Source organism: Xenopus tropicalis, chromosome 2 (genome assembly GCF_000004195.4).
Source record: "Xenopus tropicalis strain Nigerian chromosome 2, UCB_Xtro_10.0, whole genome shotgun sequence".
NCBI lineage: Eukaryota > Metazoa > Chordata > Amphibia > Anura > Pipidae > Xenopus > Xenopus tropicalis.
Window position 1 is genome coordinate 120,608,244 of NC_030678.2, and position 26,964 is coordinate 120,635,207.

The following is a 26,964-nucleotide window of genomic DNA, read 5'->3' on the forward strand; positions in this document are numbered from 1 at the left end:
TTATTTATAGGACTAAAAAAAAAGAAACTTAAAACACTTCATCCTCCTTGGTTCTTTTGAGCAGTCATGGGAGGGGAGAATAATGTTAATTTAATGAACCCTCCCAGGGGAAGGGAAGGTTAATTTATGCAGATTTCATTATCTATTTGCAAACTAACAATCCGGATTCCAGGCAGATGGAGAGGGTGGGAATAAGAGTAAAAACAAAGCAATGAATAAACAATATATATTTCCTTGCATCATGCTGAAGCCAGGTTGCTAATGTCCCTTTAAAAGAACAGGCAAAACACATTTTAATAAGTCTTATTTATTTGGTTCATGCTGAACAGAGACATGTATATTGCCCTCTCGGACAGTAAAACACTTGGGGCTCATTCACTATTTCTAAGCTAATAAGCACTCAGGTCCAAGTAAAGCCAGGATCAAATTTTGCAGGGCCTGCAGCTCAGGTGTAATGAAAAAAATGAACTATATTGTGGGTAAAAAATATCAAACTGTAAATATTTTGCACAGTGTTAGTAAATGAGATCTTGTATGTGTTATGCTGTACCAGGACACACATGACTATAGAAGTGTTACTCTAACAGTTAAATAAGGAGTTAACAATTTGCAATTCTGGAAGACTGCTAAAATGGAATTAAATATATTTATTGCAGATATAAAACGTAAACAAATATAAACTAAATAGGAGCATATCTGACACAAAAGGTATTCTTACAACTCAAGGTAACTACTACCAATGTAATCAGAGCTACTGCATGTCTTGACTGAAGATTGGCTTGGGGTTGCATATATCTAACAGTAAGTCTGCCAGTTTCACAGTTAAAAAGTGACTTCAAACACAAACACTGCAGCAGAAAAGAAATTGATTCCTCAGTAACCAACCTTTCACAAAATATTGTGCATGCATTTGAAACCCTTGCATCAGTTTGTATGGATTGATTTACTTGTGTCTGCATTCATCTCTCTTGTAAACATAAAAGGGCATACTTGGCTGTCAGTAGTACATTATTATTTGTGCTATGCAAGAAAAACAAAAGTTCTCTTATATGGTCATAAAAGGAAACATAGTAGCCTTTCCTGGAGTGAAAACATAGTTAAAACTTTCCATGTTAAAATCACATAGTCAGCATATGCATTTAATCAGAATAATAGTGTGAATTTATTTAAAGTTATTTAAATTATTTATTACTATTTATTTAAATATTGTTTAAAGTTGTAGGTGGAATCACTCAAATTATTTTAACGTTGGGATTTCCAATTACAAGGACCCTGTCTGTCTTAAAGATAAAACTGCCAGCACCTATGCATAGCTAAGGGATTGACAGATGCAGAGAACTGAACAATTTTGGTGAAATGTGGGTCTAAAATGGTAATAAAATATACTTTCATTTATTTTCAGAAGCCTAATGCTAAAATGGATGTGTCTTGAGTTTCTGCCGAGACTGATTTAATGCAGGTGCATATAATAACATATATAACTTTCAGGCATGGTTTGCGATATCATCCTAGTACACAATAGGGTTCAACTACAAACCGAGGTGGGTTATTGTGCAAGTGTAACTTTGTGTAAAGTGTAAAACTAACTTCTGATTGGTTGGTATGGGTCACTACAATCAAGTATTTACTTATCTTTGTAAATCAGTGACATTGCATAAGTGATTAGTTAACATTTAAGCATACCTCAGAACATTTGAAAAATGTCAAGAGGGACAAAAAGATATGGCATGCACAGCGCGCTCATTTTTGCAGTCACACCCCTTAAATACCAATCCCATTTTTACAAAATTTGTCAGGTTATTTAAAGTTTGAACACATTTTTGGGGTCTCATTTTACATGTTGTTACAGTTTTGCTAAAAAAGGTAAAATTGCCCTTAAGGTGCAAATCTCAATTACCCTAAGAGACCTATTTAACTTATTAGTTACAATTGTGTAGGTGTAGCTTGTTAAGTTTTCTGGGCTCTCTGCTAAAAGCTACATATTTAATTGTTTGAGAAACATTGTATCTTTTTTAGCACTTTTCAGAAAGAATCTGGGACTGCGGGCTGAGCTGTTACTATCGGGACTGTCCTGAAAAAATTGAGACAGTTAGGAGGAATGTTTGAAGTATGCCTTACACACAAGTTGGTTTCTATATAATAGTCTGGTGTGCAACTGCATTTTACATTAGTTAGTTTGCCTGGATATGCATTTTATGCAGGAGGTGTTAAGCTTTAAATGAATTATATAGCAGCTCCAGGAAATTCAATTATCTTCTACAATCTGGATTCTGTGCTCTATAAAATGCATTATTGTAGTTTGACTTCCCTGCACTTCATGTCTCTGTTGTGCATTTGGGTGATGTTCTTTAGACAGACATATAATGAATGCTGAAGGTGTTGCCCATTTCTAAGAAAACAATTGTGCTTCGTACTATAGATATCTTTGATGATCAATAATGATGTAGTTCCTTTCTGGTAGTGTTGGATTTACCAAGGATTACCCTTGTGAATGCACTGAGAAGATGTAGATCAACTTTAAACTGCAGATTTATACCAGCAACTTTGCCAACTGTACTAACCTTTTTTTGTGTATTTTTTATTTCTAAATGACACTGTTTACATAGCAAATAATTCACTCTACCATTTTAAATTGTATTCTTGAACCAACAAATGTATTTTTCTAGTTATATTGGTGTGTAGGCAGCCATCTCAGTGCATTGTGCCTAAATCTGAGCTTTCAGAAGGAGCAAGCACTACACATTAGAACTGCTTTCAGATAACCTATTGTTTCTTCTACTTCCATTTAACTAGAGGAGTCATGAGCCGGACTTAGAGTTTTTACAACTAAGTGATCTTTTCATATCTACCACTTTTAGCAATACAAGAGTCAGGTTTTCCCATAAAAGTATTCCTTTAATTTATTCCTCTGTTATTTGCCTACAGGTGTGTTTTGATTTTGGCCTGGGTTAGGAAGTTTTCTACTGTCACACCTTGTAGTAAGAGGAAGAGAAAACTGCCATGTTGGATTTTTATCCATTTCCACAATACTGGTCCCTTTATAGCATGTCTCTTACCTTTAAAATTGTGCAATGGTGTCTTTTTCTGGAGCAAAATCAATTCATAAGAATTGGAAAGGAAAAAATACATTTGCACAAAAGGCAGGATTCAACAAAATGTATCATGCTAGAAAGAGAAAAGAACCTCTAAGCTGCACCCAGAATTCTTTCTTTAATAATGTCCAATGTTTCATTTTGTTATACTCCTTACTGCAACTTAACAGGGCCTTCAGGCTGACAAGCTTTATCATATAGTATGATATAAGTGAAACTCAAGCCACACCAATAGCAGATTTTGCATTAAAGACCCGGGCAAAAGTTGGCTTTCACATGTGTGTATGTATTAGCACTAGCAGAAAAGGGCCAAATAGGAGCCGCTCACTGTCTTAATAAATTGTCAGCAAGCCAGCTAATTGAACAGAGAATAATTTAAAATCTATTAAAACACTTGTTTAATCTGGTCTGTTTTAAATTGTAATTTTATGAAAGACTTGAGTCTGTAAGAGTGATTTACATGTGGCTGACAACTGGTATGCAAATAGCAGTTCTTTCCATTTCACTTAACACAATTAAAATTCTCAGCAAGTTAAACATATTGAAACATGGATTCACAGTAGAGCTTGCAGGACTCCAATTAAGTTGAAATTGATAAAATTCTGATTTATGTTTGAAACTGTCAACCTGATTGAATTCAAAGCTGGAAAAAGACCAATTAACACTGTATTTGCATACTATTAGTAAATATGTTAATTAAAACAAATAAACCAATAAAATATAGTTCCTTTATTAGGTAAGCCTTTCTAGTAGTTACAATAGAACAATTAGTAGTAAGGACACCTTGGAGAGATCTTGTGGCAGACAGAATTAGGAAATGTTCTTATTCATGACCGTGAACTGTCAGTCAGAGAATAAAGATTTCCAGGATGTTTAACCATTTTGATGAGATGCAGGAGGAATATTTACATATACTCTTAATTTAATTTTAGTACTGGTGTAAAGGACGCCATAGAAAAAATAAATGTATTATATTAATGATAGTCTGTTTTTTTCCTAGTTTATATTAAAGTTTCATATTCTTTGGTTGCAACTTCTTCATTGCCACTAGAACCACGTTTTATTCCGCAACCTTCCAAAGCAGAACAGCTACAATTTCTCTTTTAGTCATGTATAATAATCCTTCTACAACAAGCAATCTAGTTGGCACTCCTAAGGATGGGGATTTACAATGTTATTTTGAAGACCATGTCCACAACAGAAGATGACAAAAGTTAATGATAAGGAAGACAGACATACCTCATAATTTTAATGAAAATGCAAAAATACCTAATGAAACTAGGAAGACCAATTCTTTCCAACTTTCAATTATACATTTACATTTTTAAATCCCTAGGATATCATCCCAAGGATATCATTTTTCAGCGGATGACACTTTACCCCCAAAATGCCCTATCTTCAAAGGTGCAATTGCACAAACTCCTAGGCCTGACTCAACAGGATCACCTAATCAGGATGATATGGACAGAAGATTTTAATGTCATTGTTACAGGTCTCAGTTTTGATTTTCTTCTGTGAACGGAGAATTTGGTGGCTCAGAATAAGAACTACAACTGAAAATTGTGTTTTTTTCACATACACCGAAATTTGTGCATGAATGCAAACGAAGGACCATTTCAAAGAAAATTCTCCTTAAATTCAACTTTATATCACATTCCTCCCTCAAATTAACTTTTCACTTGAAGAACCATTCCCGTGTTTCTCTTTTCAGTGCTTAGGTATGATTTGTTTTGCTAAAATGCAGCTCCAGTAATTGAAGAATTGTAGGGGTGACAGATCCTTTAAAGGCTAAGTTCAAAGACATAACCAAAAAACTACGCACAGTTAATGCATTATTACTAAGAAGGGGTCAGCAAAAATATGAGGGCACTATATATAACAATAAATAAATAAATAGGGCAGTATGCCTGATTGATCCATGGGTTTGTAGAGTGAGAAGTCACCATTTGCCTGGTGACAATTAATTGCTGCTGGGAAAGTGCCTAAGCCTCTGTTTAATAATTTTAAAAATATTCAAAGTTAAAGGGAATGGAGAGTATATAGATATTCCATAAAGAAAGTATACTTGTTGCATATGTTGGACAGAATTAGTAAAGTTTTGTGACTGAAACTTAAACTCCTAGTACTATAAACACAATCAATATTACAAAAGAATCCTGAAGTAAGAGGAGGCAAGTCAAGCCAATAATAAATAATCAATAACAATAATTTCCACTCCAGGTACAGGTATGGGATCCCTTATCTGGAAACCAGTTATCCAGAAAGTTCTGAATTACATAAGAGCCATCACCCGTTATAAGCAAATAATTCTAATTTTTAAAAATGATTTACTTTTTCTCTGTAAAAATAAAACACTATCTTGCACTCCAACTAAGGTATAATTAATGCTTACTGGAGGTTTACTGGAGGTTTATTTAATATTTAAATGATTTATAGCAAAATTAAGTCACAGAGAACCAAATTACGGAAAGATCCCTTATCCGGAAAACCCCAGGTCCCGAGCATTCTGGATAACAGGCCCAGAACAACAATCCTTAACATTTATTTGATTCCAAAAGGGTCTAACATATTTTGTTTCCTGAGCTTTAGGGGTGGTAAAGTCTTTAATCTAGTCCACACCTTGCTTGCTTCTTCAAAGCACTTTCATTTGATAGCAGCAACTAATTTCTGCACAAGGTCCTCAGTGGGATAACTTGAACATGATTTTTTATAGGCTGGCCCTCAAAAACAATAAAGGAAAATGCTAATGACAATGCCATTAGGACAATGACATGGTTGGTTTTATTTACTGCATTAAAGCTTGGGCAACAAAATGCCCTTTTGCTGCCCATTTGCATTGCTGGCAATGCAAATCGGCACAACTAATCTATTCAAATTGTAATTGTGTAAAAATGCCTCAGAGGCATTAGGTGATTAGGTGATCTGATCTGAATTGGACTGATTTTTCCAATATTATTTACATTGCCAGTAATCGCTATGATTTTTAAAAATCTGATCGCAGTGACTAATTGCCATGACAACACATTCCACACACAAACGTACAAGTTGCCGTGTGCAAAATATAACATAAAGGACAACCCACAATTGTTATAACCATTGCAATTAGTCATTGCGATCAGGTTTTTAAAAATCACGGTAACTAATTGCCACGTCTGTCTTAGCTGTGGCAGTTTTCTCTGGAGAAATAAATCTTGACTTTTTATTGTACCTCGTATGACATAGTTGTCTAAAGCATCTTCCATTCTCTTCAAAGCTTCAGTTCTATCACGACCATGTGTCACCAGCTAAAGCAAAAGATAATAACAGTATAAATTAAATTTCAAATCTGACGTGGGCTATCTATTCATATTTAGTGTTGCTGGCTATTCAGACAGAATATTAATGTATGTATTGCATTAGTTAACTTAGTGCAATTTTCTCATGTTTCATGCACAACAAAGTTTCCCCTCAGGGTTAAGACACATCTGATATTCTTCAGTTTGCTGAATAGATTATTACTCCTCATTAAGTAAAAGTAGCTTCAGCAGACAAAATTCTTAGCCTAAAAAGTAATTATGAATCAATAGGCGAGTTCACCTACTGTTTTTTGTTTATATCAAAAAGCATACATAAAGAGGGATTTTACCGATATGGTCTATTTGTAGTCATTTCTAGGCTTGTTTTCAAGGTGAATGACCAACATTTAAAGCACAAATCTGCTGTGATAGCTTTAATATTTTTCTTTGTACTACTGAATTAAGAGATGTGTGAATGTACTCACTTTTGAGATCATGGGATCATAGAAAATGCTGATGTCACTTCCTTCTTGAATCCCACTGTCAACTCGAACCTTAAACAACAGTACAAAAATATATCAGAGCAACTTTAATTAAAAAAGCAACAGAAAGAAAGAAAAACCTGCTGCCCTCTAGAATAGATATGTTACCAAGGAAAGTGAGTCTAGCATTTTTAAAATCTCCAGTGATATCTTCTTCTTCCGTTATATAAGTCATAGAGCTAGAGACAATGTTTGGAGCTCCTGCTTTGCAGGGAGCTGTACTTCTGAAACAAAGGTTATATATCCCAATTATAGAAAAGCTATATCTATTATAAGCAAACAGCTATATTTTATTTAAATTATTATTTTTTTCTCTGTAATACAAAACAGTACTTTGTGTTAAATCCTAAGTAAGTTCATGAATCCATATTGGTGGCAAAACAATCCTATTTTTTTTTTATGTATTATATCTTTCTTTTCTGGATTCCAGGCCTATCTGGTTTCTTGTTACTTTTAACTTTGTAAAGCAGTACATTATTGTTAACATCAGTAACAATTGGTTATTCAATTATGTGTTTGAATCAAATCACATATAGTTAGAGAACCTTACAGGCGATAGTACAAGCTTCTTATATATGTTCAACAAGTAAAACAAAACATACTCAATAGCACTTAATGAAGCCTGACAAACTGTAACAAACGGTGCCTCCTTCAATTTAACTGTGTCTTGATGTTCTACTAAGCTTGGCCATGCATAGTGACATTAGGTTGTATCTCAAATTAAAATCAGACTATTACTCCAACATTCACCCAAAAAAATTCTTTAGATATGGCATGTATGGCAGATTGACTGATAGGCACAATGGACATATTGATCACCACTGCCATTGGGTAGAAAACAGCAGATGTCAAACACCCATGTCTGCCTGCCACCACAACTTCTAATAGTAATCAATGGAAAATGTCCTGTCCAACGAAAGTGAAAGGCAGATGATTTCAGAAACACTTGATTAAGCGATTCTGAGGTGAGATCCATCAGCCACTATTATGTGCTATTTTTTTCAATTTTTTGTTATAATTCAAACAAAACTTACACACCAAATGAGAAATCAAAACAGATGGAGTCCTGATATCATATAATTTTATAACACAGTGAGAGCAAATGATCTGTATTAAGTTACAGTAAGGAGTCAATAAAACAGTGGGGACTTTGGATTACTTAGAAAAGGAAATACCAATGAAGCCATATACCTTATCCAAAATGTATGGAACAGTACTTGTAAAAGTTAGTGTTTAACCACAAGTACCCTACCTAGTCAAATATACAAGGGCAGGCTCTCTGGAAATAGATTATTTATAAAGGGTGATATTTCTATTTACCATATCAATCTATTGTGAATGTGTTGGTGGAAAGTATGATTTCTACTTTATAGCAAATGACTTCCTTTACTTAAATAAGCTGATGTGTAATCAGAGTATGCTTAGCCTTAGAGAGTAATGTATCCTCACTTCACTGAGTAGAATAAGGAGGTGATTAAAGGACATCAGAAGTGTCAGGGTTAGTATTATCACTATGGTAATTGTTGTCTAGAATGTTTAAATTCATAATCCTCTAAACAAATGATTCTTTGGGGTTTCAAAGGAATCTATCATTTGAGTTTCCAAGACTGTGACTGTGTTGTCCCTGTAGGGAGAAGTAGGTAACACATTTGGTGAGGCTAGTCCTCCAGCATCATGAAATAAACTTTTGGTATGATTTCAAGTAAACAGTCCAAAGCTGGAACTTCTTTCTAGGCAAGAACCAAAGTGAAACAAAAAGAACCAGGGGCATGAACAAAATAAATTTTAAGCAAGTATACAAAAAGCAACACACCAGAAATCACAAATCTTAGTATCACATATATTGTGTAACAGTCTGCACAGTAAGCAAACACAACAACCTAACTGCATTTAATCAGCTAAACTGTTTAGTTGTTATTGATGATTCCCTGTTTGCTTTTCTCAGTTTAATTTAATCAGTGTGGTATTAAGGTTACGCTGATGAAAAATTGTAAATGAGCAGTTCCTGGGGAATAAATATTCATTAAACTTGTTGTCAGGTTAAGAATTTGAAGTATTCAAAACCTTACCAAAATATATGACAGATATATAAAACCTAGTTGCTCCCTGGGACAGAAGAATTTCTGTTAAAGCTACTGAACACCAGGATTCATATAAAGCACTCTGTTAATGGGCAGACAGAGGTACAGTACATTAAAACTAACAGGGACTTTCACTTGTGGGCAGAAACCTTCCTAATAAAACAGCAGTACAAATGTCTGCACCTAAGCACAAAAAAAGTCAGTGCATCGTCTGTTAAGCCAAGTTTAACCTCAGGCATGAGCATTCTGAGTCTGTTTGCTATTTTATCTAAATGACAGCAATGCATGCATTCTCCAAAAGACACTTTTTAGTCCACACAAAAAGATAAACAAAAATATTGTAAAGTAATGTAACAATAAAGAGAGGGCATATATCTCATTGCAAGTTTACACTATAGGGGAAATTACACAAATGTGTACATTACAAGTATCTAACTTTGCAGGGTAATACATTTGCAGATTTCTAACACTGAAAATATAGTTTATAACAATAACTCCAGATACTACATCACATGGGAAAATACTATCTAAACTAATAATTTGCAAGCAATCGTTTACCCAGAAAGACAAGTGAAAAAACAACAGCAAAAAAATTATTTGACTAAAATCTGTGATCACTGGAGGCAAACCCCGGTACTTGTTATTTTCCCATCCACATTATAGTATACAGTGCCCACAGAATAATATACACTACATAACACTTTTGACATATTGCTGTATCCCTGACTCCCTGGCCATATTGTGTCCCCAATATTCACATGAGGATGCTGAATTGACAGCTGATTGAGATTTATCTTTTTCTTTGCTGGCCACCTTTTTGTAGTATTGTCTGTGTGCATGGGGCTGATGCTAATCTGAATCGTGACATTCATTTCCAGTTTGGGATCTTGGAAGCAGGTTGTTCTCATGAAAGTTCCTGAATGCTGCTATTGCTTAAAAAAAAAAAAAAAGACTTCCATAACACAATACTACCACCTCACTGCCTTACAGTAGAAATACTTTTATTAGGTGATGTCAGATCAAGGTCAAAAGTAATGTGGGAAATAAGACATTGATTCCTTGCTGCCTCCCTACTGTGCAGGACAGATATGTGTGGACTGTCAGAAATATTGTAATAGTCACGTCTTGTCAATAAACATTGGAAAGGTCTGGAGTTAGAGTCTAATCTTGGCAGCATCATAGTGGCAAAGGCAACAGGGGCATAACTACAGATGGAGCAGCCCCTTAGACTGGTAGGTGGCCCAAAAGGTGAATCCAGTAGTGCAGTGACTATTATTTATGAAAAATGTCTTGTTCCCAAATTTAGGGGGTCCCTACAACGATCTTCCTGTGGTTTCTATTAACTTCAAGTTATATAGCTGAAAAACAGTACATGTTACCCTATCGCAATTATTTTGACAAGTGTTTTAGATGCCATTTCATGACATGACATATGACACATTAAATGAATCTATAATTTGTGTAATTTCATTACAATTTAAACCAGGTAAAGCTGAAATAATATGGGGTGTAATGTTGAGGAGAATGTTATGCTGAACTAGAATGCTTAACCGAAAAGGTTTATTTATTTTTTGAGAGTTTTAAAAACTCCCAGCAAACCTCCCAGCATTACTCCAGTCTCTGAAGTGAAAAAGGGCTGGAATTTTTTTTTTTTTTTTGCACTTAGCGCATCTTAACTCTTACACACAGGCAAAAAAGTGGGAGAAAGCACTACGTTTTCAAATATGTTTTGTATATTTTCACAACTTTATTTTATAAAGGCTATTACAAATATTTTTCTAACAAGTATGATTATGTAGTCATATCAATACAAATACACAGACGGGTAGATAGCACAAGAGAGACAAATTTAAATCTACCTTGTTCTGGCTAATATAAAAACACCATCAAAACATAATTAAATTACTTGCAATTAATTCTGTGATTAGGCACAAAACACAATGCTGACTAAGAATATCTGTCCTGATTTTAATGAAAACACAGCTAAGCAATATTAAACAGACACATGACATTACAAGCAATGTCCTCACCACAGTACTGAAGTCTCTAGTATAATTAAAATTTATTTCACTTTTACTGTAATAGGCCACGTGAAGCTTTCAGGAGTCTCCCACACTTCATTTTTAATTCACCTCTCCCCAAAACACAACTCCCAGCCCGCCATGTCTACCTGACAAGTGACAGCCCAATCTGATTAAATGCTTGCAAGGGAGGGGACAAGTGAGCCTCCATGACAGGCCAAAAGTGATCACCATGGAGATACATAATTACAGCTGTCAACGTGTCTACTGTCCTGCTGGCATCAATTTGATTGCTCCCTGCAATAATGATAGACAAAGCTTAGTGTGCACTCTCCTGTACCCAATCACTTTATCTATTCCTTTGTCCATTTAGCTGACATGCAACATTTACACAAGCAAATAGCAGCAGTAAGCAGAACATTTAAGGCATTTTAATTGTCTTTTTTTTTCTTTCTAGGGATTGCTCACAAGCACAAATGTTATTACACAAAACTCCTGCTGCAGCATTAATTGAAGAAAGATTTGGTGGGACATTGACCGTAGGGGGTACAGCTTGTCCATTATCACTTATACTTGCAACAGGTCTCACGTATGAAAACTGCAAATTGCAAAAACTTGCAAGGGCAAAATGTTTGACATCTTGTTAGCTATTAAAACGTGAAGGAGAAAAAGAACTTAAAAAGCCTGAATAATTAATGTAGATTTTAATTCAATGAATCGTTGCTTGGTGTTCAGAAATGATGTTTAAGTACAACCTCTAATGTATGTCTTCTTTTCTAATATTTAGCAAGACATAATGCCTGTTAAAGCCTTAGCAATTTTTGTTCTGCTTGCAGGCTTTGAACACAGCATGGAGCCTCAGAGCCTGGAAAGGGTCAGGTCCCATTAGAAAGAATATGGGAAAAACAATTTTAAGAAGTGAAATAAATCACATATCCAATAACATTTTTACATTTTGAGTTCTTCCTCTCCTCCGTGCAAGTAATCAGTCTGAATAATCGTATACCCAGATGGTGTAGCCCGATCTCTTCAAGAAAACACAAGTGTCCCACTAAGTCAGTTCTACTTTTGTAACTTAAGAAATGGGGACATACTTGTTCATTTATAACAGCATAAAACTGTAAACAAATAGCTTCTCATTCACTGTAATGGTCTTCCTTATCTACTACCCAAACGTTCAATGCTGAATGCATGAGAACACATTTTTCATACACTCTGACAGATTTCTGATAAAATTACCTGATCACCTGCATCTTGGCACTTACAACAAACAATTTAGCCGTTCAGTCTCTGGTTTCCTCACATAGAAATCAAAAGAAAAAATGGACAAATATGGAACACACATTGAATCATCATCCAACTAGGAAATGCATGGCCAGATTTCTGCCAAGTGAGCCAAATGACTGTCCAAATGCCACTGAATCGGTATAAATTTTCCTACGTACCTAAACCAGCTGATGCACTCCTCAGCCTGTGTGTAGTTATATTGATCATTATGAAATAATCTTAAAGGAGAATGCAAGTCAAAATTTAAAAAGCATACTGCCCAATAGTCCTCCTATTGTTTAGTAAAAACGCCACACTTTTGGCTCACCTAATCAAATATTTACTCAGTCACACTTACTTCACATTTTCTAGAACAGACAGCCATCTCTAAAAAGGTATTCTCCCTTCCTTTCCCTCCTTGCTTCATACTTCACATGTGTTTCATTCCCTCCCCCCCTCCCCTCTGCCAGATCCGCTTCTGATTGGCTGGTGGGCATGTGTAGCTCAGAACAGCAGACAGGATCAAATTACACACATGCTCAAAGAATAGGAAGGATGCCGCTGGCAGCCTACAGGAAGGACAGCGAGATTTCAGTGATGTCACTGTAGTCTTCACACTGCTGTAGGCTGCCAGCACCATATCACAGAGAAGCAAGCAGGGATCTGGGAATTTAGATATGCAGTAAGTACTTAAAAAGAATGCCTTTAGACTTACTTTTAATTTATATTAACCTTTCATTGTCTTTTAAACAAGACAAAGAGCATGAGTTGAAAAAAAGTCCCTTAAAATGCTTAACAGCTTACACAGAACATGATACTTTCTCTAGAACTGTGCATATACTTGATCATGAAATCTGTCTGTGGAATTAATCTCAGGAAAAAAGCCTGCAGAGTCTATACACAAATATATGCTAGCAAACTGATAACCTATAAGTTTACTGTCATGAAAGAGTTCATTCTAATGGCTTGGGCATCTCAAGCCTGGTCTGTTGGGGAGTTTAAAGCTAGAGTTGAAAATTTTCATTATGGAAATACTTATTGGGTTCAGTTACTGCTTCCAAAAACTTTGGTTACCATAAATAAAATGCAGTTTTCCAGATATTTTTAACTGCAAGTGCATAACAAGGACATGTGTATGTCTGTTATTGTTAATGACCAATGTTACATTTATGTGATTTAACTTCTTACTTTTAGAGAAAAATCCTCATTGTGGAATGACTGCACTCTGTAACGATGTTAAATTGTAATTCCCAATGTATCAGTCTTTCCATTCCCTAAATTATGAGGTTATTATTAAAAAAGCAAGGTCTCAATAACTTACCCCTGGTAAAAGGTGCGGCTCTTGATACTGAGAGAGACGACCAATAGAGGGTAATCCAAAGGATTTATATGGATCCTAAAGAAGAGTAAAAGTAACATTTTGGTTTTACCTTTGCAGAATGTAATGTTTCAAAAGGGGCAACACATTTTTGTTAATATTTATAAGATTAGTAGCAGTTTATAACGTTTTATAAAGTTTCTGCTTTAACATGCTTTAAAAGCCTATAAATGCTTCTAAGTTTGACTGGTGCATGGATATTACTACATTGGTAATATCTACATGAAGCCTTACATAGATGTAGTGGTGAACAATAATAAACTGGATAAGGAAAGGTTCTAAAGTTGAATCTGAAAAAAGAAAACATTAAAGGTTTCCAAAAGGACAGAATTCAAATTCAGCATAGCATGGTATGTTTTGCTATGTTATAGGAACCTCTAGCAAGTAATTCAGTTCAGCACACTACATGTACTTGATTTCAAAGCCTGAACTAAATTTAACCATATGTTGGTGCAATAAAAAATATCGTTCTACTGGCAGTTTCCATATATATTAAATGTTATGATACAACTGAATTGCAGCATAATATTTATTCTCAGAACAAAAGAAGAATTTTAATTTCTCTCAGCAAGACAGGCCAGAAAGGTCATTTACTAACAAATGTGCAAACAACAAAACTGTGCCAATTGAAATGAGTAGAACTCCTTTAAGTTATTTATTCTTCTGCCTATTTTCAGCTTTTAAATGGGAGGTTGTTTTATTCCTTATGTTTCTATTCAGGCCCTCTCCTACACAGTTTCTCATTCAAACCAGTCTGATTGCTAAGAGTAATCTGGACACCAACAACCAGACAACTACTAAAATTCCCCACTGGAGAGCTACTGAAGAAAAAGCAAAATTAAAAGTTCCAAAACCGCCAAGTATAAAAAAAAATGAAGACTTGCTTCTACACATGCATCTTTATAACTGTACCAAAACGCTGGCTGTTTGTTGACAATTTGTTAAAAAAGTACAGGGAGCAGTGAAGCCAGGAATGTCTGAATAACACCTGTCTTAAAGTGGACCTGTCACCCAGACATGAAAATCTGTATAATAAAAGTCCTGTTCAAATTAAACATGAAACCCAAATTCATTTTTATATTAACACATCCAAACCCATTATAAAGGCATTTAAAAATCACAGCTGTCACTCATATATTGCTTGCCCCGCCTCTATGCCTTAGGCAATAACTTTAGCTTTCTATTCAGCACTTCCTAGATGTCACTGCACATCTCACTTTTCCCCTCCCTCCTCCTCATCTAATTGTGTAGCCAGTGCATGGGCATGGGCATCTGGTCCCCCATTGTGGCACATAAATAAGATTTTGGCATGATACAAAGCTTGTCTTAATAACAGTGCCCACAAAATGGTAGCTGCCTGCTTGCTTTGATTGAGTAATTCCGAGATGGAAGGAAACAAGATTTATATTATTTATATAGAGTAAGTAAAGTTTATTTTGCTCAACTAACAATATAGAAAATAATTTGGACTTATTTCTTAGGGTGACAGGTCCGCTTTAAGGAGGCGTTTCTTCCAGGGCAATCTTTATGTGTGGAACCTACTGACTTCCACCTAATAATTCAAAGCTCATTTCCAGTGCTTAGAGCATCACTGTCTCAAAGATTCACATTAACACTGACCCTAGCAAAATGCAACTTGTGGTAGATTTACCAATACAGATAATAATTTGCATCTGTATTGGTAATTTGCTTGCAAAATGTGGTGTTTGTTATTTTGCAGCAGCCCTCGATTATTCGAATTCTGGCAAATAATTTGACATATGGATTAAGCATGCAATTTTTGACTTTCTTTATAAATAAGGCCTGATATGTAGCTGCACTCAAATTAAAAAAATGCACAAAATATTTATTTAAGACTGCACACTGCACACACTGTGCAGTCTTTTGAAAAGAAAAATATATTTGTGAACCTCGATGAAGGTTTTTAAGGGGACCAAACATTGATTTACAAATAAATATTTGACAGTGTGTGCAATGGTGTTTGTCTTAAATAGATATTTTGCGCATTTCATATATATAATAGATATAATATTCATATTCAATAAAAACATAATCAATAGTGACATTAAATAAACTGTGGCAAAAATGTCAGCTTCTACTTGTCTTAAAAATAGAAATGCATATATCTACAACCTATTAAAAGTAAAATTTTAAAATAGCTTGTCATTTTGCAGCCCACTATTGTACAAATTCTGGCTAATAATTTTGCACTAGCTTAATAAATTAGTCCTGTAATGTAAGGAGACATGCTTATATGCATCTGTACTCAAGTCTGCTGTCTTATATTGCCTATAATATGTAAAAAATGCAACTACAGTGATTATAAATGGACTGTATGGTTTTTTGATGTCAAAGGAAACCTTAGGGCAGTTTCCATTCCTCTTTAAGAAAAAAGTGCAAACACATATGCCCAATTTAAGGTCCTCAAAATAACTCAAAGAAAGATTACTTTGTGCAGCCATGACCACTCATTTTACCTCAGCATAGACACGACATTCAATTGCCCAGCCATTTATGGAGATATCAGCTTGTTTGTGCTTGAGTGAGTAACCCTTAGCAACACGGATCATTTCTTGGACAAGGTCCAGGCCTGTGATGCATTCTGTGATGGGATGCTCAACCTGCAGGGTTAGAACAGTCAATCAGTAAGCAAGAAAATTACAAAGCAGGACGTTTAAAAATAAATAAGTTAATAACTATAGTGATTTGGAAGGTTTTTAAGATGCATAAAGATGATTATAATTCTACACCTGCAATATTTGTTTTTATAAAAGAATGGATTCTTTTACCACAGGGATGTCTGCCCTGTGGCCCTCCAGTTGTTGCAGAAATACACAAACTTTGCATGATCCCCAAAGTCCATTAAATATTGCTGGTATTTGTAGTAGAACAGCAGTTAGAGGGATTTAGTTTAGACCTTCTTGTTAAATCTTATTGGTAGGCTTTGTCCTTTTTATTCACTCAAGTTAATCCTTGATAGCGTAAACAATATTGTTATCTGGCAATTTTTTATAGTTAACTAGTGTATTATCTGCAGAAGACCAAGTCTATGCTCCTTCTGTTCGGCTATACTCAGCATGGTATGTACAGGAGCATTTTGCCTCACTGTAAAACTTGTCTACTCTAAATCTAAGCCATTTGCCTGCTTTCACTAACCTGTCTTGACAAGCAACAAGATTAGCGTAATCTTATATCTGAGCAGTGTAGCAGAAATGAGCAGATGGATTCTTCCCTTTTTTCCCCTCAAGACTTATCGGTGCAGTGCTTAGCATGCACAATAGCTCAGATAGACCAGAGCACTAACTCTGTTATCAGCAAATTACTGCTAACAGCTTTAGATGATGCCATCGTGGGAATAAAACCAGCCATTCACACAACAACTGGCTGTATCCTACAAAATATCTGCCTCCTTGTAATTTCTCCATTTTTCCCATTTTAACTAATCCCCAAAAAGAAGAAGGGAAGTTCTACTCAGTATTGCTAATAAACTGGGTAAAAATGAAGACGACTGAATTGGCCTACAAGATAATAAGCTGCAAATATGCACAGTACAAATGATATGTAAATTCACACAATTTCATTAAAAGCTAACACTTGTATTATGACGCTTCTAAAGACCAGACATGGCTCTCCAAGGAATATTATGGACCATAGCCTGCTGAACAAGACAACAGATCGCCTTTCCATGACATCAATCTTTCAAGAGTTGGCCATGAACATAACATATATAATTGGCCTATTCAAAAAAAAATGGTCTTTGCTATGCTAAAGGTTTACAAACTTGATCAAAAATGTGTGTGACAATGTTGGTGCTTGGCTGACCTAAATCACTGCAATCAGGAACCATATCTGATAATAAATGGCACAAACTACAATAAAAAAAAATTCTTCTTTCTTTAGATCAGGCATGTAAAAAGGTGTGTTTAAATTCCCTGGGATATAAGTTTGGAGCTTTTTGGGGCTTTCTGTAAATCTGCTAAAAACAGGAAAAGAGTTAGCAGCCTATAAATTTAATTTTTAATATTAAGTTAACAATAAACTTGAGAACAGAGTAAAGAATTTTATTCTTGGCTTTATATCAACAGCATTTCATCTCTGCTGTGTATTTGCCCCTTCTTTGATCATCTGTGGCCCTCACTGAATTTTACACATTAACTTTTGTATTTCATGTCATTTGTGTTTGACATGCCTGCTTTAGACACTTTAGATATTACATGTGACTACTACATACAAGTGCTCTCCTCTTGTTATGGTCATCTGATGCCTGGATGAGGTAGATTAGAGGATCAGAGAGTGAAGACTATAAACATAAATGTTCAAAAATAATAAGCAGGGCCAGATCTAGGGGAATGCAGAAGAGGTAGCTGCCTTGGATGCAAGGGGGGGGCACACAAAACAAATGACTGATACCTGTAAGGTGAGTGTGAGTCTGCTAGTCAGCATTAAGTAGAAAACAAGTGACCAGCACAGGTATGGTGTGTATGGAGCAAGTGAGCATTTAACTGAGAGCTTAAACTCGGGAGGTGCTGGAACAATTAGTATTGCATTGCCCAGCTCTGTTATGGGACTGCTGTGCTAAAAAAGTTGTTAGGCCAACATTATTATTATTAATTAATTATCAGTAAGAAACTGTTCCACCTCTGAGGTACTGAACATACAAAAACATGAACAAAAATCAAAACCAGAATATAAACTTTGTTTCATAGCTAGGATTGCCTCCATACTAATGATTGTCCTCCTGCTAGCCTTCTTAATTCTTAAGACAAATCTAATAATGCTTACCCATTCATTTGCCACAAGATTTTTCTAGGAAACAAATTCTAGTGTTTTTTGTTATTGCATCTTGTCTGACCTCATCCCCATGAGGTTTTAGCTCATCGCATTTTACTAAGCCTGACAGGAGCAAGAACAGCCTACAGAAATTTAAATAGATATGTAGCAAGGAATAGTCCAATTTACTAAACAGACCCAAGTAACCTGAAACAAATAAGGACTTTGTCATTAACCATGGGCATCCATTTTTGCTTTCTTGAAAATAAGTCACCTAGATCCAAATCCCTAAGCTTAGTGGGGATAGTTCAATCTTTTTTGCTAAAACATGTAACATGTGTTTGCCCTATTCCATTAATATTTAAGGCCAGATATATCTGCTCCTACTAAACATTTACCTATCCTTTACTTTATCACTAAATAACATCCCCTTGCTCCGCCATCCACAGTATTTATATTCTGATCTGCTGGACAGTATTAGAGGCACACAGCTTATTTAACTGCCCATAATAATAAATATTCCCTCAGTGTTTCATTATTTTGCCATGTTAATCTGTGTAAAGATTTTAAAAGCACCAGATTTATATATTTTTATATTTATATAATTCTTTTTTCCCCTGTACGCTTCCAATGACTGGTAATATGTGAACATAAAACTATCTACATGATACGTTATGATATTTGTGGGGAGTTCTGTTATGCAATTAAATATGTACAGCAGAAAGATGTTTAGTAAAACTATATCCTTTCCCTTTAGTTGCCAGTAGAGAAAGCTAAAAAAGGAAGTGACAAGGAAGTAGACATAGGAAATACCCATCAAGAGAGCTGAGACAGGCATAACATTCAAAACAAAAATATGGATATTCTATTGTTCACCTCTCTCATAAAAGCTCCACATTTAGGCATTTTAAAAAGGAGAAACCAGGAACAGAGAAACTATTTTGGTTCAGCAGTTTTCTAACTTTTTAAAGACATGACAGCAGTTATAAACCTGTTATCTTTAAGGAACTTGTGTATAGGACAAAATCATAATTAGGACTGATATCTCTGCAGAATGTTACATTACGCATCCCTAAACAACCAGAAAACTGAATTTGTATCCTCCGTTAAAGAATAATAGGGTTAAATTACAACTCATCTGTAGGCAAAAGTGGTATAGGAATTTATGAGAGCAAGGTTGCTACCATTAAAAAACTATTTATGTGGTGCCTGTTCCTTCTAGCAGTTGTGCCTGTTGCATTGTGATTAGCACATCAGGTGTGTGGCATGCTTGTACAGGTATAAGATCAGAAATGCTTGGGACCTGAGGTTTTCTACATAGTGGTTCTTTCCCTCCAAAGGAGCAGGTCTGCCAGCGTTTGGGAATTCTCCTGATAGAAGAACTTATTACTGGTCATGGATGGTGATAATTCAAAAAGTAAAATGTGTATAAGCTTAGGATTTTATGTATGTAATAATAGTATTTGCAACTTGCAATTTGCAAGCCCAAAAGCAACAGGCACTCACGTCTAATCCATGTAAGTTGGCCTGGGTGCAGTATTAAAAATAGGTATCAAGTATGCAAAAAATAAATGCCGCACTCGCAGGACTTAGCGTAGAAAAAAATAGTTTGTTTATTTCAAACGTCAATCTAAAGTTTCAGCTGCCTCCACTTTGAGAAAGGCTGTGGAGGCACTACATGATTTATGATTTTGTCCTTCTACACTAAGTCCTGTGAGTGCGGCATTTATTTTTTGCATTATATATATATATATATATATATATATATATATATATATACAGTGGCTTGCAAAAGTATTCGGCCCCCTTGAACTTTTCTACATTTTGTCACATTACAGCCACAAACATGAATCAATTTTATTGGAATTCCACGTGATAGACCAATACAAAGTGGTGTACACGTGAGAAGTGGAACGAAAATCATACATGATTCCAAACATTTTTTACAAATAAATACCTGCAAAAAATTGCACAAATTTATAGTCAAATATTTTGAATAAAAAAAAATAGTATTTAAAAGGAATGTTTTCAGTAAAAGTGATTTTGGTGAGCAGAGTGGCAAACTAAATACAAAACAAGTAATAAACAAAGTGTCTACTTATATATTGCATGAATTTTACTCCCAAAATATCATATTCAAACAGTATAGAAGTTTCAATGCAATTTTAAAAAATGGAATTTTGCATAGGATATCACGCAACAACTACCAAATAACAGACTACAACATAAGATATCTTAGAAAATGTATGGCATCTGTTACCACTAGAAGGAGGTTGATGTGAAAAAATCTTAGCTCTCTGCAGGATACACACCCACTGAACAAATGCTTCAGTAATGTGTCTCTTGCAGAGCCAAAGGATAAGCATATGGGGGATTCTGAGTCTATTTTCAGTGCTTGGGGTTAGAGGGAAATGAAAAAATGAATAAAAAAATGTTTGTAAACAGCACACGCACAGTATGACGGCAGTTCACTAAAAAGGAAATATATAGCAAAACTGCTGTATGTTTCAACAAAAAAATCACTTCATTTATTTTACAAAAAGTAAAAAATACAAGGAATTCAACAAACTTTCCGCCACATTATTGTTCTTACAATGAACAGAATTTGATCAAACATTCCTAGAAACTGTGACTCATGGATCAATCTAGGAAACTAGCACATATGCTATTTTGACTGCCTCAACAACCATTGTTCAAAATCCCTTACCCACCTATCATCACTCCTTATTCAAATGAATGGGAAGCATTGTGTCAATGGCAAAGGCTGGCGAGAATTTCTTGGAAACACTAAACACAACTAGCAAACACCAGCTTTATATAGAAAAGAGTTGCAGAGTGACAGGCTGGACAGGTATTTTGACAACAATGGTTCTCAATAAAAGTACCGTGGTGCTCAGAACATATGGTGGGGAATAGCTGGTAGGAAACTTCAGACACAACTGTAACTGTACCACAGTGTAGGAATGTATCCACTGGTTGAGACTTTTGATGGCTGAATCCCTCAAGATGAAACTGGGATGACCAAAAAATGTAGGGAACTATTTGCTAATCTTTAATGCAATAGGGCCAAATTAAGTCTTTCAATCAATCGGTCTTCTGAGGCCAACTCATTGGCTCATGACACCATAAATAAAAAAAACAACAACTTAAAATGCATTTCTTTGTGGCAAGCTTAAGTAAGAAACAGTCTGAAACAGTCTCTATGTATGCTATGTATGTTATGTATGTATAGAACTGCTGATTTTATTCATCTTATTGTACAGCGCTGCGGAATATATTGGCGCTTATAAATGTTAATGATAATAATAACTGTACTGTGATACACTGGCCTGCACCTAGGCTTCTCTCTGCTTGGCGTTTTCAGCAAGCAGAAAGAAGAAGTGAATGCTCTCCCTTTCTCTATCCATGTCTCTGACAAGTCAGGCACAGAGGTGGCCAGTGTGCAGACACACTGAGTGGACATCAGTGAGAAAATGCTAAGTTTACGCTCAGATATCTGCTTGTAGCTGTGCACAGCCCACTGCACAATTGGCCTTAACTGTGAGGTCCCAGTGGGGTGGAGTGGGGGGGATGGAAAAGGAAACTTTTTGTTTGTGTTTATATAGAAAATAAAATTTTGCTTTAAAAATGAATGCTGAGTGCACCACAAAATATGCTCTACATTCAGTTATTTAAACACATCCAGGTGTGTGCAAAAAATGCAGCATTTGTGATTGAATAATGCAATGAAACATGGTTGTAATAAAAAGCAACTCTAAGAGCACATGAGAACAAATTGGAAGAATATAATAAATATGTTTAAGTACACTCAAACCTTGATCTCAACTGCACTTCAAATTAAAAAACAAGGGCCCTTACATACAGGCATTTATTGTGTGTTCCCATGTGGTAGCATTATACGTAAAGGTAAGAAAAGTCGCTGCACAAGAACAGTTTTATAGATGCCCATGTGTAAGGGCCTAATAGCCCTAAAAGTTGGAACTATGCAGCGGGGGTACAGTATACAATTGTATATTGCTGTAGCCCTAATTAGCAAAACATAATTTAGAAACTAAGGTTCAAAGGGAATGCAGAGAGAGAGAGACTGAAAGACAATAAAAATCATGGCACTGTTCATCTAGCTAATGTCTGAAACTGAAAAACACAGTGCATTGTTAATGCCCCAAAGTCTACACGAATATATTCATGTTTATACTTTTTCTTCATTGTAAACCCTTCAACCCCTCCATCTTATTTCCTTCTATTTGAAATTGCAATGTGATGTTGAACTACCAGTTTAGTTAATTTGGCTCTGCTTCTAATCTGTGAGAGCTAGCTTTCTATAACTATTTTTTAATGCCCACGCTGTAGTCTAAGTTTCAGTATAAAGGAGAAAAAGATCTATGGCTAAGACATTATTATTACTCTGAGGTCTAAGGGCTGATGTCATATTTTAAACAGAAAACAGATTGAATATTTACAACTCCTGTAATAAAAGAAGAGCAGTAAACTATCTTAACAAGTACATTCAAATTCTCTTTGTAGATATAGTCTGTATATGCTCTGTGCTGACATACCAATTTATAATATGGCTGAGCAATATTGCGAAATTTAGTCAATGACTAGAACATACTAAACAGCACTTTGTGATGTGTAATAAAACCTTTAATTCTATCTGGTAAGGGAATAGTCCACCTGGGAATAGCTGTCATATTACCATCTGTAGTATCACCCTGCAGTACATGCAGCTCCCTGCCTCAGATAAAACCTTAAAGAGTATCTGTCATTGTTGTAAAATGCATCCAAACTGTAATGTATGATTAATCAGCCCTTTTCCCAACTAGATTTAACAATGTTTTTTCTAAAATTGTTTTACTTTGAGAAATTAAATGGCTAGTTAACATGGTTCTCAACCCAACATTTTTCCTACTGGAAACAACTTCTTTTTGACGTTTATTATATGATTTTTCAAAAGTGCTGCATGATTTAGCATGGTTGCAGGTTTAGGAACTTCAAGTAACAATAACTTACAAAAGCAAATCTCGATGAAAAAAGATCAACACAACCACCTTCAGGTAACTTTTTATGTAAATTAATATTTTGAAAAGTTTTTTTTTTGTGTCAGTATCACTTTAAGAGGAAAAGAGAAAAAGGTTTTGACAGAGGAAAGTAAACAGGAGTCAAATGCAAATTATGTCTCTCTTGGAACTACAAAAAGAAAACATTTTCAGTGCTGGATAAACTGATACCTTTGGACATGATCACTTTAACCCATTGAGAAATATGCCCCTTTAAGCACCATGCAATATCTGAATGCAATAGCTGACCCTACTTCTTCCTAATGTATCTATTTTAACCCATTCTCAAACAATAATCCACCACTCCAAACCAAACAATCCTGTCCACCACACAGCTTCTGCATGGTGGAAGAACTGCACATAAACAGGTTCCATGTATTATAAACAGAGGCATATTTCTAAAGTTCTTCTGCCTGCGGGGGTGGCTTGCAGTCACAATGACTCTCTAACAGTACAATGGCCTTTCCTGAGACTGACAGCTTTAGTTTGTCTAAAACTAAAATAATCTTTCACAAAAAACCTTTAGTGCTTAAAATGATATAACTGTAAACTATGAATTTATATTAAAATGCTGCATGGGCACCAGAAACATCCACTAACGTTATGAAAGCTAAGGTTCTTTTTCTGGTTGATTTGTAATAGTATATAATTATTATTAAGAGAAGAATAAAGAGCAACCAAAAGGATAACGTTATTCAGATACTGTTTTTTTACCTGAAGTCTTGTGTTCATTTCCAAAAAGAAGAAATTCTTCTTGGAATCCACAAGGAATTCCACGGTTCCCGCAGAAGAATATTTTACAGCTTTTGCCAGAGCAACAGCTTGTTCTCCCATTGCTCTTCTTGTCTCTGGGTCAAGAAACGTACTAACAAAAGAGAACAATTTTTATTAACAAAATCTTTCCCAGGTCATACTTAGAATTTAAGTGCTAAATGGAAGATAACACATCTCCCTACATATATGTGGAATTGTGCTTTCATAATTATTTGCACAGTGTTTATGCAATTTCAAGGACTTTGCACAAGTGCAGTGTAGACTAGCACAGTAATCAGTGAAACTTGGTAATGACAACTGGATCTTACCTTGGTCTGTATAATAAAAATGGCATAAGAATTATTATTAATCTGAATTAAAAAGCAGTCTAACCTTCCTGTGTTTGCAGAATTTGCATCTCCTTACCAACCATCAATGTTCACCTCCTGCTGAATGCTTTAAGAATGGAAAAGAGGTGTCACACTGCTAAAGTTGATCTTTGCCATGTTGTTAGGTTTTCTGTTCTAAAGCAAATGGATTAGCTTCACAATCATTCAGGTTAATTAAGTGAAGTTTTCATATTCCTCACCACCTCCTATACTTCAAATTGTACAGCGTATTAGTACCCAACACCCAAACGCTTTTCGTCTACCTCCTTAATCGTTTCCTTCTAGCCCAATTATTTAGCACTTAAATGTAGTATGTGTCATTTGACTCCAACACCTCCATAACTGCATAAGAACAAATCACACTGAGTGCTTCAACCACATTAACATTTTCCCTCTTCTTCACTGATTTTGTTTTTTCTACTGGTACTGAGAACAACTACACAAAGACATTAAGACATTCAAAATCTGCTGTATGAACTTCAAAAGGAAGATTATCTAAATAATGAAAAGCTCTACCCCTTCTATATCATTACTCACAACATTAACATGCCAGATGGCAGTGTTCCAATAAGCTGAGACATGGGGCATGTAGTTCAGCATTTGGGGGTTGTGGATTGCACAAACCTACAAAAGATCAAAATATTCTTACAGCAGCTGTAGCTGTAGCAGGGTAAAAACCAAGACCACTTATCAGGATAATAATGTTTTGTTTGTGCTTTATGATCAATGGGCATGTTCTACTGCCATGATTTTCTTTTAAAAGGGTTTATTTCAAATAAATAAATAAGAATATGAATGGGGCTATAATAGAATCAAAAATCAAGTTTTGTGAAATAAAAGCCAAAAACAACCGTAATATAGAATTGCTAGGTACTATTAGTATGTTAAACGTATGCATAAATATCAGTATGTAAATATTGTATAAACCGAAGAAGACAGAGAGTGAAAAACTAGTTCATAAAATGTAAAATAAATTGTGAAAAAAATTACTTGGATGTCCTGGATCTAAATATATAAATATAATTAACTTTCTTTTATCTAGTATTTTTTTTTTATATTATTGTCTGTATTGATCTTTAATAATAAAACAGTACCTTGTGCTTGATAATAACTAAACTCCATATTGGTTGCATAACAATGCTGTTGGGCTTATTAATGTTAAAACCCCAGGTCTCAAGCATTCTAGAAAATAGATGCCATAACTGTATTTTTAAACAGTTTGATTTTAGTATTATTAACATGCATTTTTAAAGTGCCAACATATTTCACAGAGCTGAATACATTACTTATTATGCACAAAGTGCATGATGATCTGAGCATATATGTGGACCTATAGAGGGGAACTAATACTATAAAAACATACATCCAAGTTGCAGTGGATGTTAAAAAAATATTTTTGCCCGAAGATGTTTCTTTCTTTTTTTTTTTTTTTGGCCAAAGTTCATTGGCAAAAATAGAACAATCAGCAAACTAATGACCAAAGGTTTTTGGTGTTCAGGAGCATGATTAAACCGCAAAGTGCACAGACCCACACTTTGGATATAGGTTCTTACTTATCCTGGGGGCGATATATTGAATTAGTGCAAAGTGACCAAGACATTTTTGCCTTGCAGTGCTGGGAGCCTAGGCCTAATTCCAACCAGGTCACTAACAGCAAGGAGTCTGTATGTTCTCCCCTAGCCTGCATGAGTTTGTTTTGGGTACTCCAATGTCATCCCACACTCCAAAAAAGTTAATTACTTCCTGATAATATTGACCATAATGTGTATGCAATAAGGTCTTAGATTGTAAGGTCCACTGGGGCAGGTACAGGAATGATGTGTAATCTCTACACTCCAGGAAATGTAACAGTTATATAAATAAAGGATAATAATAATATAGAAAACAGAAATGCAGAAAATAGTACCATTTTGGTATGCAAAATCACGCATGTATTTGATTGGAAGCAGATCAAATGTTGCTGCAACAAAACAGCCTGTATGTCATTGGCCATAAATTAACAGCCATAAAATTAAACTTACCTGGGAGCTTCCTCCACAACTTTTTGATTTCGTCGTTGAATTGAGCATTCTCTTTCATTTAACCAAAGTGCATTTCCATGTTTATCTGCCAATACCTTATAAAACAAGGATGCATTACACTTAACCAGAGAATAACGATATATGGATCATTAATAAGAATAGCAAAATAAAGGTTAACGTCACACCAGGCGTTCTCTCAGCTAAGCCGATGGCTGCTAAGAAAATGCCAGTCTGCTTCTACTTGCTCAAGCATGCATTTTCGGGATGGTATCTGCCCTAGGTGCACAATTACAGGCATATGCATTTTTTTATCATTGCA

At 35.2% G+C, this 26,964-nt stretch overlaps 1 protein-coding gene across 1 annotated transcript in view; it reads right to left on the reverse strand.

Moving 5' to 3' along the window:
* The window catches only part of pcca (propionyl-CoA carboxylase subunit alpha), a 249,052-nt gene that overhangs the window by 119,811 nt on the left and 102,277 nt on the right, over positions 1–26,964 (reverse strand). The window contains exons 11-16 of the mRNA XM_002937086.5: positions 26,646–26,740; positions 24,197–24,347; positions 16,133–16,276; positions 13,599–13,673; positions 6,853–6,921; positions 6,301–6,376 (exon numbers count right to left, since the gene is read on the reverse strand). Of these exons, the coding sequence (XP_002937132.1) occupies positions 6,301–6,376; positions 6,853–6,921; positions 13,599–13,673; positions 16,133–16,276; positions 24,197–24,347; positions 26,646–26,740 (610 nt within the window). The remainder of the gene's footprint in view (positions 1–6,300; positions 6,377–6,852; positions 6,922–13,598; positions 13,674–16,132; positions 16,277–24,196; positions 24,348–26,645; positions 26,741–26,964) is intronic.